The sequence below is a fragment of the Castor canadensis genome, chromosome 5, assembly GCF_047511655.1.
Source record: "Castor canadensis chromosome 5, mCasCan1.hap1v2, whole genome shotgun sequence".
Taxonomy (NCBI): Eukaryota; Metazoa; Chordata; class Mammalia; order Rodentia; family Castoridae; genus Castor; species Castor canadensis.
In genome coordinates, this window is record NC_133390.1 from 108,246,238 (window position 1) to 108,259,108 (window position 12,871).

The window sequence follows — 12,871 nt, forward strand, 5'->3', positions numbered from 1 at the left end:
TATAAAACTTTACTTATTTATTATTTTATAGCTATAATTTTATAAAAGTCAGATCCTTCAGACTTTATCAGGTAGCTAAGTCTGACTATGTTCATATTAATCAAACAGTAAATCAAGTTATAAGCAAACTATGTCAGCGTATAGCACATAGACATTAAGATACAGGACTGCATACACTCCAGTGTCTTTCCAGACCAGAAATACCAAGTCATTTTGTACATTTCTGTTGTGAAATTTATGTTGTCATATGTTAAAAGAAAATCCCAGAACAAAGTATTAATGAGACCTTCATATTAATCAGTGGTGTAGGGAAGACCTAATTATACTATAATATAATATAGTGGTTGCTTTGTGTATTTATGAACATAAGAATAGCACCATATATTAGTAGGAAAATGACACTTAAGCAGGAAATAGATCCTAGTTAATAGAATTTCAAAGTGGGAAAAAAAATTTACCTAGGTCTATCCAATGTCTCATCTAATACATGATCCGTTTGTATTTTATTGTACTTGCTTTTATGTATTTGTCTTACGTAATCTAGGATTAATAGGGAAATTGTAGGATGATAGTGTTGTACACAATTGATGAAAGAACTTGAGGGAGGACTTTGCTATGTAGGAAGAAAAATCTCAATTCTGAGATTCGTATCTCAATAGTAAATTAATGCTTATAGGAAGAATGATTAATAAATTGATTATGCTTACTGTTTTCATGGTTGATTATTTGGGAGTTTGGAGATAGTTCTTCTCAACATGAGCTCTGAAGGAAATTAAAGCCAAATACTCCTAAGACAGAAGTTTTTAAAGTATAATGAGATCCTGAGAAAATTTCAGTGGTATGCTTGACAAAACTGATTTTCACAATAATTCTAAACCAGGTTGTATCAGGAGGATGTTCAAAGGCAGCCCATGCAAAAAATTCATGAGACCCCAGTCCCTACCCCAACCAATAAAAAGTTGGGAATGGTGGCTTTGACCTGTTATTCCAGCTGGAGGAAGCCTACATAGAAGGATCACAGTCTAGGCCACCCCAAACAAACACAAGCACCTATCTATAAAAGAAAAACAGGACTGGGGGCATGGCTCAAGTGGTAGAGCACCTGTGTAGCAAGCTCAAGACCCTGAGTTCAAACCCCAGTAGCACCCCCACACACAAAAAAAAATTTTTAAGACTTTATTTGCCTTTTTTCAACCTTTATAATGATGATGCCAAAGGAACTATAGATAAAACTATGGAGCCTTAACATAAATCAAGACAGTGACAAAAAAAGTGATTTCATATTGTATTTTTTAGATACTGTATTCTTTATTATCAAGAATAAAAGCCATTTGTCTTTAAAATTGTCCTTAGTGAAGCAATAAAATGGTTTTTTTTTCAAATCATCACCCTTGATCTCACATATCCTCAAGAAAGACTGAGTTACAACTTTATATAGTTTTTTTCTTTCCATTGAATCTTAAGCACTGTGCCATGTGTTATTAAAAATACTATGTGATAGAATTTTCTCTAAGAAGTTTAGAATCTAATTGGGAATAGAGAACTGTATAAAAATAGTGATACTCAACAGCAAGTGTGGGACTATGCTGTGTAAAAACTTAAAATTGAAAGAGGTGGTTTTGTAAGACATTGAATTCCAAATAGACTTTGAAGTGATAGAATTTGAGTAAGACAGAAGACAAGGCATTCCTAGTGAGATGAGTAGAACACAAAGGCTTTACAAATGAGATCGAAATGGAGCAACAGACAACTGGCCTAATGTTGAATTGCAGACAGTAAGATTCATTACTACAGCGGAGTCAACTTGGAGGAGTTTAAAGCTAAGTCAGGGAGTTTATATTCAAAAGATAGTAAATAAGCAATTATCACTAAGTTTTTATACGGAGATTATCTGGTTAAGCTTTTTTTAAACCTTGCCTTTCTGCAGTAGTGTAGGGAATTCGATAAATGAACATCTATGTTAGGCTACTCTGAGGACTTAACAGCTAAACCTGTGGTTTCTCACTTATGAAAATAGGCACTAGGTTTTGTTTTGTTTTTATCCTGTAAGCTTCATGAGAACAGAGATGTATTTATCTTGTTCACCTCCGTATTTCTAGCATCTCTTTGATTGTTCTTCTGTGTATTCCACTTACTCCGTTTTTCTTTAGTTGTTGAGAGGGGCCTTTTATGATCTTAAAGTCATAAAGTAGGATGAAGAATTGAACACTAGTATCAGCTGTAAACATATATCAGAAGCTTATCTTCTCTTGTTCTTTGACTTTATTGTGACCTAGTACGAATAGTTTGGGATATTTCAGTGGTCTCAGATTTTTTCCTCAGCAAGGCAAATGTTATGCCAACAATGCTTGCCCGCTTTTTTTTCTCTGAGCTCAAAATTAAATCCAAAGGTAGCACATATAAAAGACATCATTTAGTTGTCTTTTTTAGAAGCCATATGAGAACTTCATTAAGGGAATGGTATTGTATTAATAAAAGTAGTAAAATGTCCATATTTTTCTAATTATTGGTCATTTCTGTAAGTTTGATTTGTAAATTAATCTTCATAACTACAGAAAGTGTTGCATTACATAAATTATAAAAAGCAGCTTTCAAAGAGGATACTTGTACCAAATATTTAGATTTATAATACTATCTATCAAATGTGAATTTGAATTTAACTGTAATAGCGTATGTCATTCAGTTTCATGAGAAGTATGTTCTTTACAGGAAGCTTTTGTCCAGTGATCGAAATCCACCAATTGATGACTTAATAAAATCTGGAATATTACCTATTTTAGTTCATTGTCTTGAAAGAGATGACAAGTAAGTATAAGTATGCATATGCATATATATTTAATGTAGAATGTATCCTTTGAAGAAGACTAGAATTTCTAGTAATTTTTATCTTTAAAAAAGAAAGGGACCTGGGAGTGGTGGTATATGCCTGTAATCCTAGCACTCATGAGACTGTGGCAGGCAGATTGCAAGTTCCGAGGCCAGTCTCTACTACACAGATGTTGTCTTGGCGGGGGATGGGAGGGGAGTGGGAAGGTGGTGGGGGGGGGGGAAGATCTATGAAATGGAATTGAAAAGTTAAAGTGAAAAGCATTGTAAAATACGTTACTATCAAGAGATAGAGGTGAAGACCAAAGACAAATTTGAGAATGATAAATTTAATTTGGAAGCTTTGAAAATTGGCAAGAATTAGTTTGACTAGATAGCCAATTAACAAACTGTTTGGTGAGTAATATGCAAGTATCTAAATAAAGAGATGTCGCTGCACATAAAGACATAGGTGGTGGTATATTCCTTTTATACTGAAGAAATGTTTGAAACAGTGGTTGGGGGTTTTAAAAAATGCTGGATGGCTAGCAACCTTTTGAAACAGAATATTTAATGCATTTTAAATGCTAGAGGGAGGAAATGGTAGACATAGTGGCAATGTAAAAGTCTACTGTTTCCAATCATTTGTTCTTTTATAGTCCTTCTTTACAGTTCGAAGCTGCATGGGCTTTGACAAACATTGCATCTGGAACCTCTGAACAAACTCAAGCTGTGGTTCAGTCCAGTAAGTTGGTTATTAAAAAAAAAATCTAATTTTTTTTTAAAAAGTCAGTAAAAGAAGCCGGACGCTGGTGGCTCACGCCTGTAACCCTAGCTACTCTGGAGGCAGAGATTAGGAGAATTATAGTTCGAAGCCAGCCTGCACAAAAGGGCTGGTGGAGTGGCTCAAGATGAAGGCCCTGAGTTCAAGCCCCAGTACAACAACAACAACAACAAAAAAAAAAAAATCAGTAAAAAACAATAATTCTCCTAAACGCATACAATAGACCCTTACTGTCTCCGGATACCTGGTTCCAGACTGCTCTTCAGGAAAGAAAAAAACAAAAATCACAAAAGCTCAGGATACATAGAGTTCAGTACTCAGAATTTACTCAGATTTTCCTGTACATACACTTGGTACCACGTGGAGTAGGCTTACATTACTATCACAGAACTTTACCATTGTACACATTAGTACTGCACCAAACCTAGATCCTATTTCGTGTTTTCATCTTGAGAATACTTGACTCATTTTTTCGCATAATGCTGCCCAACTTCTGCAAAAGGCGTCCTGCGTTTCAGCAGATCCAGACTTTTTACTTTACCATTTAAGTTAAGCATATTACATGCCCCTTTTGACTTAAGAGGGTAGCCATAACTTTTACTTTGTTCTTTGGGCACCATTTGCTTTTGGGGAAGGATGCTTTCCCCAACATTAAGGGCAGGGTAGTACTCAGCAAGCCACACGGTGATTTAAACTTGACTGATGATAATGTGGGGTTGACATAGCTTCTCTGCATCACCTGAACTGCCTGAGGCATGTGTGGGAATTTTAAACTTTTGTTTTTTGAAATTTCTCTCCTTTTTTTTAATTGTTGTGCTGGGTGGGGGTACATTGTAGCCTTTGCAAAAGTTCTTACACTGTATCAAATATATCATACTTGAATTCACCCCCTTTTCTGCTGTCCTTTATCCCTTCACACCCTTGAAAGTTCTCTTGATTAAAACAAATTTTTTGACTGTACTTGGTGAAAACCACATGTGACAGAGTAAACTGAATAAGGCAGTTTACTCTGTAGCTGTAATACTTACCCAGTAGCATGTAGGATTGTTAAAATAGCCAACTTAATGTGTATTATTTGAATCATCACATTCTGAGACTAACATTTTCTATTTCCAAAAATTCTTTTGATTAGTTTCTAAAACTGAAACTATAATTTCCTAATTATAGTAGCAAATTACATTACTGTAGGATCAATTTATTTATAGGACATCAGTAGAAATAAAGTTGTTTTTCTGTTGTCATATTTACAGGCTCTCTCAGTGAGAGTGATTTCTTTCATGTTTAAAACCTTCTATAAAGTAGTCCTATAGAAAGTTTGGTTAGAAAGATTTTTTTTCCATTATATTTGTAATATGATTACTATTTTTTTTCTTTGCTTTTTTTTGTGGTGCTGGGACTTGAACTCAGGGCCTCACATTTGCTAGGCATAACATTGCTGTTTTACGTTTCAAAAGAAAACACAGTACCCTGAATATATTATTTCCATAAATATTTTATCCTTCTACTGAAGAAGTTATAATCTTAAAAGAAAATCTTTAAATATCCTTAAATGTAAGCAGGGTTAATTAGTCTAAACTTGTTAAAATCATAAGCACTGGTTTTTCATGATTTTGAAGGCAGGGGACAAATACATTATCCAAGTAAGAAGCATTTTGTATTGTAATTTGTTTATTACTTAGAAAAGATAATTACCTTAAGTCCTAAAACTGGTTTAGTTTTGGATTCAGTTATATTTTGTATTATATAGTTGACAGGTATAAATTTTATGGTTTAATGACAGTGTCATTCCCTCTCTTTGTCCTGTTTTATATAATCCTTAAAGACTAGAAAGAGGCTTGGAATTTGTTTTTATTATTGATAGTCTATATTACTATACCAAAATAAATAAAATAAGCTACTTATTATTATAAGTATGCATGATTAATCTGTGTATACTTAAATATTTATTGTTCTTCAAAAGTAATAACAAAAGAAGAATTATTTGTTCAGTGCAGTGTGTAGACACATACAAACCTGTCTTTGTGTTTCCAGTGCTTGTTAAGCAACAGAATCATTCTGATTCAGACAGCATCATGTGACCCAGTAATCACTAGACTAATGACGTATATGGCAATAGTTTAAATGTCCACATTCAAAAGTTACTTAAACAGTGAACTCCCCCCCACCTTATTTAGAAGATAATGTTTACATATAAATAATAAATCCGTAAAATTTGAATTTAGTCTGATAATCTCCAATACCAAAAGCAAATAAGTTCAAGTTTAATTGTGCATGGAATTTTATAATCTCAATTTGGCATTGGCTGTATATTGAAATTCATTTTTGAAAATGAACAATAGTCTGCTAGTCAGAATTCTTCCATATATTTTATACTAATAAAATCAATGAGGGTATATTTTAAATGTATTTTGATAGGTGCTTGTATTTTTCTTTTGAGGTTTCAGCAAAACATCAATGTTGATTTTATATAGTATAGTATCTTTAAACTTACATGTTTTCCTCCTTCAGATGCTGTGCCACTTTTCCTGAGGCTTCTCCACTCACCCCATCAGAATGTCTGTGAACAAGCAGTGTGGGCATTGGGAAATATCATAGGTTTGTATAAGACTCGTAATGCTAATCCAACAGTGTTTTTATCATAGTCTTGATAATTTAAAAATCACTACTAGTAGTCAAAAAGAAAAAACTGTTTGCCTTTGGTACAAGTTGTTGTGAAATAGCTTACAGAAATTTTAATTATAACAATGTAAGTATAAAGCTGTAATAAATGAAGGCACATTTTTGTTGCTCATGCTACCATTTTTGTCTTTTTGTCTTTAGTCAACTCAGTTATTTGAATAATTATGAAATATTTCTATGATCTATGTCTTTTTTTTTGTTGGGGTCCATTTTTTCAACTTTCTTCATCAGGGAATAACAAGACAAAAGAAGGCAAACCTTAAGCCAATAATTATTCTCTTAACAGCAATTCTGAGAGGCCTAAAATGAAACTTTTTATGTCTTTAGTACAATAAAATTTAGTAATGTATAAAATATAGTAATATTCCCTGTCATGAATCAACAGGAAGTATCTGCAACCTGTTGATAGTCTAATTAAATGTTGAATACTGCAATTACCATACCTTTCAGGGGTTTTTTTTAGTGGTACTGAGGTTGATCTCAGGGCCTCACACTTGCTAGGCAGGCACTCTTTCCACTTGAGCCACTCTACCAGCCCTTTTTCATGATGGGTATTTTCGAGATAAGGTAACTATTTGCCCAGGCTGACTTCAAATCACAACCCTCCTGATCTCTGATTCCTGAGTAGGTAGGGTTATAGGTGTGAGCCACCAGCACCCTGCCCTTTCAGGTTTTTACTGATAAATTATTATAGAAAGAATAGTTAAAGAAAAATCCTTCTATTTTAATCATTTGTTCATTGACTAAAGACTAATTTGCATTTTTTGAGAAAAGGTGTCCTAGGCTGGACTCAAATTGATGATCCTCTTGCCTTAGTCTCCAGAATACTGGGATTACAGATGTACACCACTGTTCTCAGCTTCTAGAAGCTAACCCAAACTCAGAAATTCAGACACCTACCCTCAGTAGAAAATAGAAAAAATCTGGATTCAGAGTTGGACTGTGGTGTAGCTCAGAGACCTATTTATTGAGAATAGGGATGGGTGTGGGAGGAGGAGGATTCTGAAGGTTGTTTTCACCACAGATTATTGTTCTTGCATGGAAGTAATTTGTATTACTTTGATATAACTCTTTATTGCCCTTTTATAGAACCAACATGGAAAATGGAATGATTATGGACTTTTAAGGGAGGATTTCTCCACAGACTTACTTACATAGAGTACACTGCTATTAAGAGTTAGTGTTTGTATATCTAGGGCTCCTTCCTCTTTTGCTTTTATACCAATTTTTAGTCTTAAAACTATTAAAACAGCATCTTGGTATTTGGGTTTTGATCCAATTATATTTTGGTATTAATTCAAATACATGAATGCAAAAACAGCAAGTATCTTATCTACAGGTATTGCAGTGCAGAAAAGTGTTCTTAATATGGCAATACTTCATACTAGAAATTACAGTGATACACTAGATTCAGAACTTAAACTTGGCAGTTGTCTACAGTACTGGTTCTCAAACTTTAACATGCTATCAGAATTACACGGGTTACAGAATCCTAGATCCCTAGTTTTCTGCTTCAGTAATTCTGACCTAGAGCCCAAAAATCACATTTGGTCCTGTTGCTGTACTACTATTTAATTCTTTCTTCCTTTTTTTTTCAGACATAGTTTTCTAAGTATATAGAATGCTTAAATAGTTTACTCTTGATATTCTGTTATTGGATCATAAATATAAATTCTACATATGTATGTTTAATAGTATTTTGACATGCCTCTTTATTACCTAAAAGTTTGTTAAACCAGAGACCATCAAAATAGTAAATAAAAATAACAGTTTTCTGCTCCCAAATTATTTTAACGAACGCTTTAGTCTTCCAAACTTTAGATGGCATAAATACATTTGGTAAGTGAGCAACTTGTAAAGCTAAAGATGTGAATAACGTACACAAATAAATGATCTTAATACCTTACATTGTTTCTCTTGGTTTGAAGACATAGAATGTCAACTTAGTTATCATAGTTTTAAAAATTTTATATAGGGCTGTTGGAATGGCTCAAGTGGTAGAATGCCTGCCTCACAAGCACTGAAGCCCTGAGTTCAAATCCCAGTTTTCATAAAAAAAAGTCTTTATATGAAATTATTGATCTGGTTAGAATACCAGAAGCAACATATTGTACCCAGTACTGTATGTTTTCTAAAAGTGCTAATTAGTATATCTTATTGATTTCATCCTATCTACAGGTGATGGTCCTCAATGTAGAGATTATGTCATAAGTCTTGGAGTTGTGAAACCTTTACTTTCATTCATAAGTCCATCTATTCCTATAACATTCTTAAGAAATGTTACTTGGGTTATGGTCAACTTATGTCGCCACAAAGACCCGCCACCACCAATGGAAACCATTCAGGAGGTAAACAAATTTTTTAAAAATAAAGTAGATACCATATGTATATGTTTTTATCTAAGTATGTTTTATAATCTCTGTATTTTTCTCCTTAGATTCTTCCAGCCCTTTGTGTTTTAATTCATCACACAGATGTAAATGTGAGTAAATGCCTATGATTATAGATTTTCATACATACAGAAATATTTTTATGCATATATATGTATGTTGTATATGTATGTGTAGGACTCCCTCTGCGATACAGAAGTAAAGTATTCTGTCAGTGCATTCTGTATCATATTTTACTATTTCAAGAGCTGTAATACATATTTGTTATGTTTACATTTACTTTGTTTAAAGAAATCAAGCCTGTTACAAAGTTGCCAGTTACCTCTCACTGAGAGCATGCCTTTGATTGTCCATGAACTGTTTATGGAAGCTTACTTTAGCAGCCTGAGTATTGAGAGTACATACACATTGTGCTGTTTTTGTAATAGGCTTGCATATTTTACATCACTGTTCTTTTTCTTTTTTTATTATATTGTTGTACTGGGGGTACTACATCATCAACACAGAAAAAAACATAAAATATTTAAACTTCATATGAAATCACTGTCAAAATCAAGTACTTTTTTAAAAAAATTATTTGTATTATATATTATTGTTGTACCAGGGGTATATTGTGAAATTCACAAAAGTGTTTACAATGTAGCTTAGTTAAATTCACCCCCTGCATCATTCTCCTTTTTCCCCCTGTCCTGTGATTCTGTTTTTCTTACTTTTTTACAGTACTGGGGTTTGAATTCAGCTTTGAAATAGCTGCTAGGCAGACACTTGAGCTATACCTCCTGCCCTTTTGTCTTACTTTTAAAGTATCTTGAAAAATTTCTCAATTTACATTATTCTTCTTAGTAACATCTTTAATAGATAAAATTGTTCACCAAGTAATGTTACTAAAAATAAAATCTTAGATAAACATAACTAACATATTTTTGAATCAGACCATCAAAGAAATAAAAAAATTATACTGTAGTTATAATTAGAAAACTTAATATAGAAGATAAACTTTGATAGAAAAAAACATAAATGGTCTAGTTTGGTTTCATATGGAATTTGGATTTGAACACATTAATGATTTGTTTGGCGTTTGGCCAAACAAGTTTTTAGGTACAGTTATGAGCAAGTAATTTGAAATCTTTCTGTGTCAACAAATCTTAGCATATGTTGATACTTCAATAAAAGAACTAGTCATATTTGCAAATTGAAATTTAATTGTTTTACATATATTGATAATACTTTGTGTTCTTTCATTTAATGTCTCTTTTACATTAAAAAGATATCCTTAGCGCTTTCTTGAATTTTTGAAGGAATAATGACAAGAGTGCTGTTTTCCTCTTCTAGGGGCTTCTTGAGGGTCTTAAACAATAATATTGATTTAGGATTGTAAAGGTTTTAAACTTCTCTGGCTTGCCTTTTGATAAGAGTCCTGAAAAGTTTTGGAAGTAAAGTTCCAGGCACAGTTATTATTCCTATGTTTTTGTCAATAATTATAGTATTTATATGCATGGTTGTCACACTGTCCTTTGGTCCTAACTTCTAATTGAGACTTAACAAACAAAAAAAGATCAATGTCCTGCTGTACTTCAAAGGACAATCATTAAAAACTTGTAGGCTATTTTTAGTATAAGTTAATTATAGAGGATTCTAATTTTTTTAAGTAGCAGCTAGTGTAAAGTATGCATTTTTTTTTCCTAGCACCCCCTCCCACTGCCCCAGTGTCTTGATCTGCAGCTCTAGAGGGCTTCTATGTAGGAGGTTGCCTCCAGTTTTAACTAAGGCAAAAACAACTAATATTAGGGTACTGTCTTTAGACATTTTTGCATGGAACTACTTGAATATATCCACCCTAGCCCAGCTGTTTCAAACTACTGTGCATGTTGGATATATACAGTCTTTCCAACTGTATACATTAGCCACAATGTCCTTGGGCCAATTATCCTATTGAGAAGGAGAACATCTTTTTCTCCTATTTAATGTACTATGTAGTGTGTTTATGCAGTTTATTGAATTGAGATTGGGTACTGGTCAGGGATTGGTACTATAAGTAACCTATCCATCTTGAATGTGGTTAAAAGATGCAAAATAGAGATTGAAATTTCAGTGAATTGAGGTGAGAAAGAAAAGCAAAATAATAGTAATAATTCATTGTATGGTTAAGAATTACTAAAATGAGAACATACTCAAGGCTTTGAATTTTCATTTTACTTATTAGATATTGGTAGATACAGTCTGGGCCCTCTCTTACCTTACTGATGCTGGCAATGAACAGATACAAATGGTAATAGATTCTGGAATAGTTCCTCATTTGGTTCCTCTACTCAGTCACCAGGAAGTTAAAGTTCAGGTAAGTCTGATCTTGTTTTCTTACCAGTTGTTGCTTTAAGCATGGCATTCAAAGATGGACAGTTTCAGTAGCTTGTATATTCTTAGTATAACATCATGTCTGTGATGGAAATTCTGAGGGTTTTTTTTTTTTTTTAGAAAGAAATCAAACAAAAATTTATTATTAACATGTACTACTGTGTATATAAAAAAGCTGTATATCTTAAATAGAACCAATATAAAACGTATTTTAGATACAGATAGTATTAACAAAAAAAGATAAAAATTAGAAGGAATGTGTTATTAATAATAAAATCTAAATCTGATAAAATATGACTTCCCTTCCTCTACCCATCACCCAAAAAAAAAGCGGGGGTATATTCTGCTGTAGAGTATTGATTTCTAGCATAAACCTGTGTGATTCAACGTAGCAACTTGAATGGCATATAAAAATAAGTATTTTTTTCCACTTTTCTCATTATTCTTTTTCCACTCTTCTTTTCCTCCCCTACTTTCCCCCTGTAGTATCTTTTTTACTCACCTAACAAGTTTAGTTAACACTTAGCTTTACTAGAACTGACCTAAAGGCTTTGTACTGAAATGTGCTGGTTAGAGTGTTTCTAAATTACTTAAATTTTATCTAATTCCTTGTTTTATTACTTTTAAGTAAGTCTTTATCCATAATATTTATCCCAAAGAACCCCCATCTAGAAAAAGCTAAAAAGAGAATGTGAGAATATTTTAAATGGTTAACTATCAACCCACGGTGGTAAAGGGAGATACAGGTAGCTTTCCCTACATTTCGGAGGGAAATAGTGTTTTAATCTAAAAATAGCTTAATGTCTATAAAGTATAGAAATAGCTTAGGAAAGCTGTTAGTATAAGTCACCAGTTCTATAAACATATAGCAAACAAACTTTTCAGTGTTCATGCCATAATTTAGGAAAATAAAACTTTTATTTTATAAAATATTTTTTATATCCCTACTCTCCCTAAAGTTATTTAGGCATAATTATAATCCCAGGTATCATCATTTCATCCATCTTGCATCTCTAGAAATTAGAACTTTTTTTTAAAAAATGTAACTACAATATCATTAATGTCTTTCCTTTGGGGGAGAAGTATTGGGGATCCAACCCAGGACCCTGAGCATGGTAGGCAAGTGCTCTACCATTACGCTATATCCCCAGCCTTTATTAGTGCAGTTTTAAAACCTTAATGTTAAATATCCAGTCAGTATTCAAATTTTACTTAATGCTTTATCATTTCTCAGACAAAGCCATAAGGGGCCAGGCATGATGGCCTATGTCTACTCAGTAGGCAAAGATGGTTTGAGGCCAGCCCAGGCAAAAAGTTGGCAGGACCCTGTCTCAAGAAACAAACTGGGCATGGTAGTTTACATCTATAATCCTAGCTATGCAGGAGGCATAGGTAGGATCGCAGTCCAAGGTGCCCCCCACTCCTATCTGGAGTATGGCTAAAGTGGTAGAACGACTGCCTAGCAAACACAAGGCCCTGAGTACTACCAAAAAAAAAAAAAAAAAAAGTCAACATATGTTGTAATGTCTTTTAAGGGTCTCTTATTTTATAGCTTTTTTTCTTTTCTTATTTAAATATGTTTGTTAAAGAAACTAGCCACTACAAAACAGTGCTTAAAAAAACCCAAAACACAGTGATGTCCCAGGTTTATGGATTGGAGACAGATTTGTTAGGAAGACAGTGGTCCCCAAGTTTAGAGATTAAATGTAATTTCTGTTAAGATCACAGGTGCCTTTATTACAGAAATTTATAAGCTGATCTTAAAATCCACATGGAACTGCACTGGGCCCAGAAGCAGACAAAACAATCTTGAAGAAGAACAGCTTGAAGACATCACTTTCAAAATTGACTGCCAAGCTAC

At 33.3% G+C, this 12,871-nt stretch overlaps 1 protein-coding gene across 1 annotated transcript in view; it reads left to right on the plus strand.

Moving 5' to 3' along the window:
• Kpna4 (karyopherin subunit alpha 4) overlaps positions 1-12,871 on the plus strand; it is a 48,983-nt gene that overhangs the window by 21,478 nt on the left and 14,634 nt on the right. The window contains exons 6-11 of the mRNA XM_020180725.2: positions 2,710-2,805; positions 3,465-3,550; positions 6,098-6,184; positions 8,447-8,616; positions 8,706-8,750; positions 10,862-10,993. Coding sequence (XP_020036314.1) covers positions 2,710-2,805; positions 3,465-3,550; positions 6,098-6,184; positions 8,447-8,616; positions 8,706-8,750; positions 10,862-10,993 — 616 coding nt within the window. The remainder of the gene's footprint in view (positions 1-2,709; positions 2,806-3,464; positions 3,551-6,097; positions 6,185-8,446; positions 8,617-8,705; positions 8,751-10,861; positions 10,994-12,871) is intronic.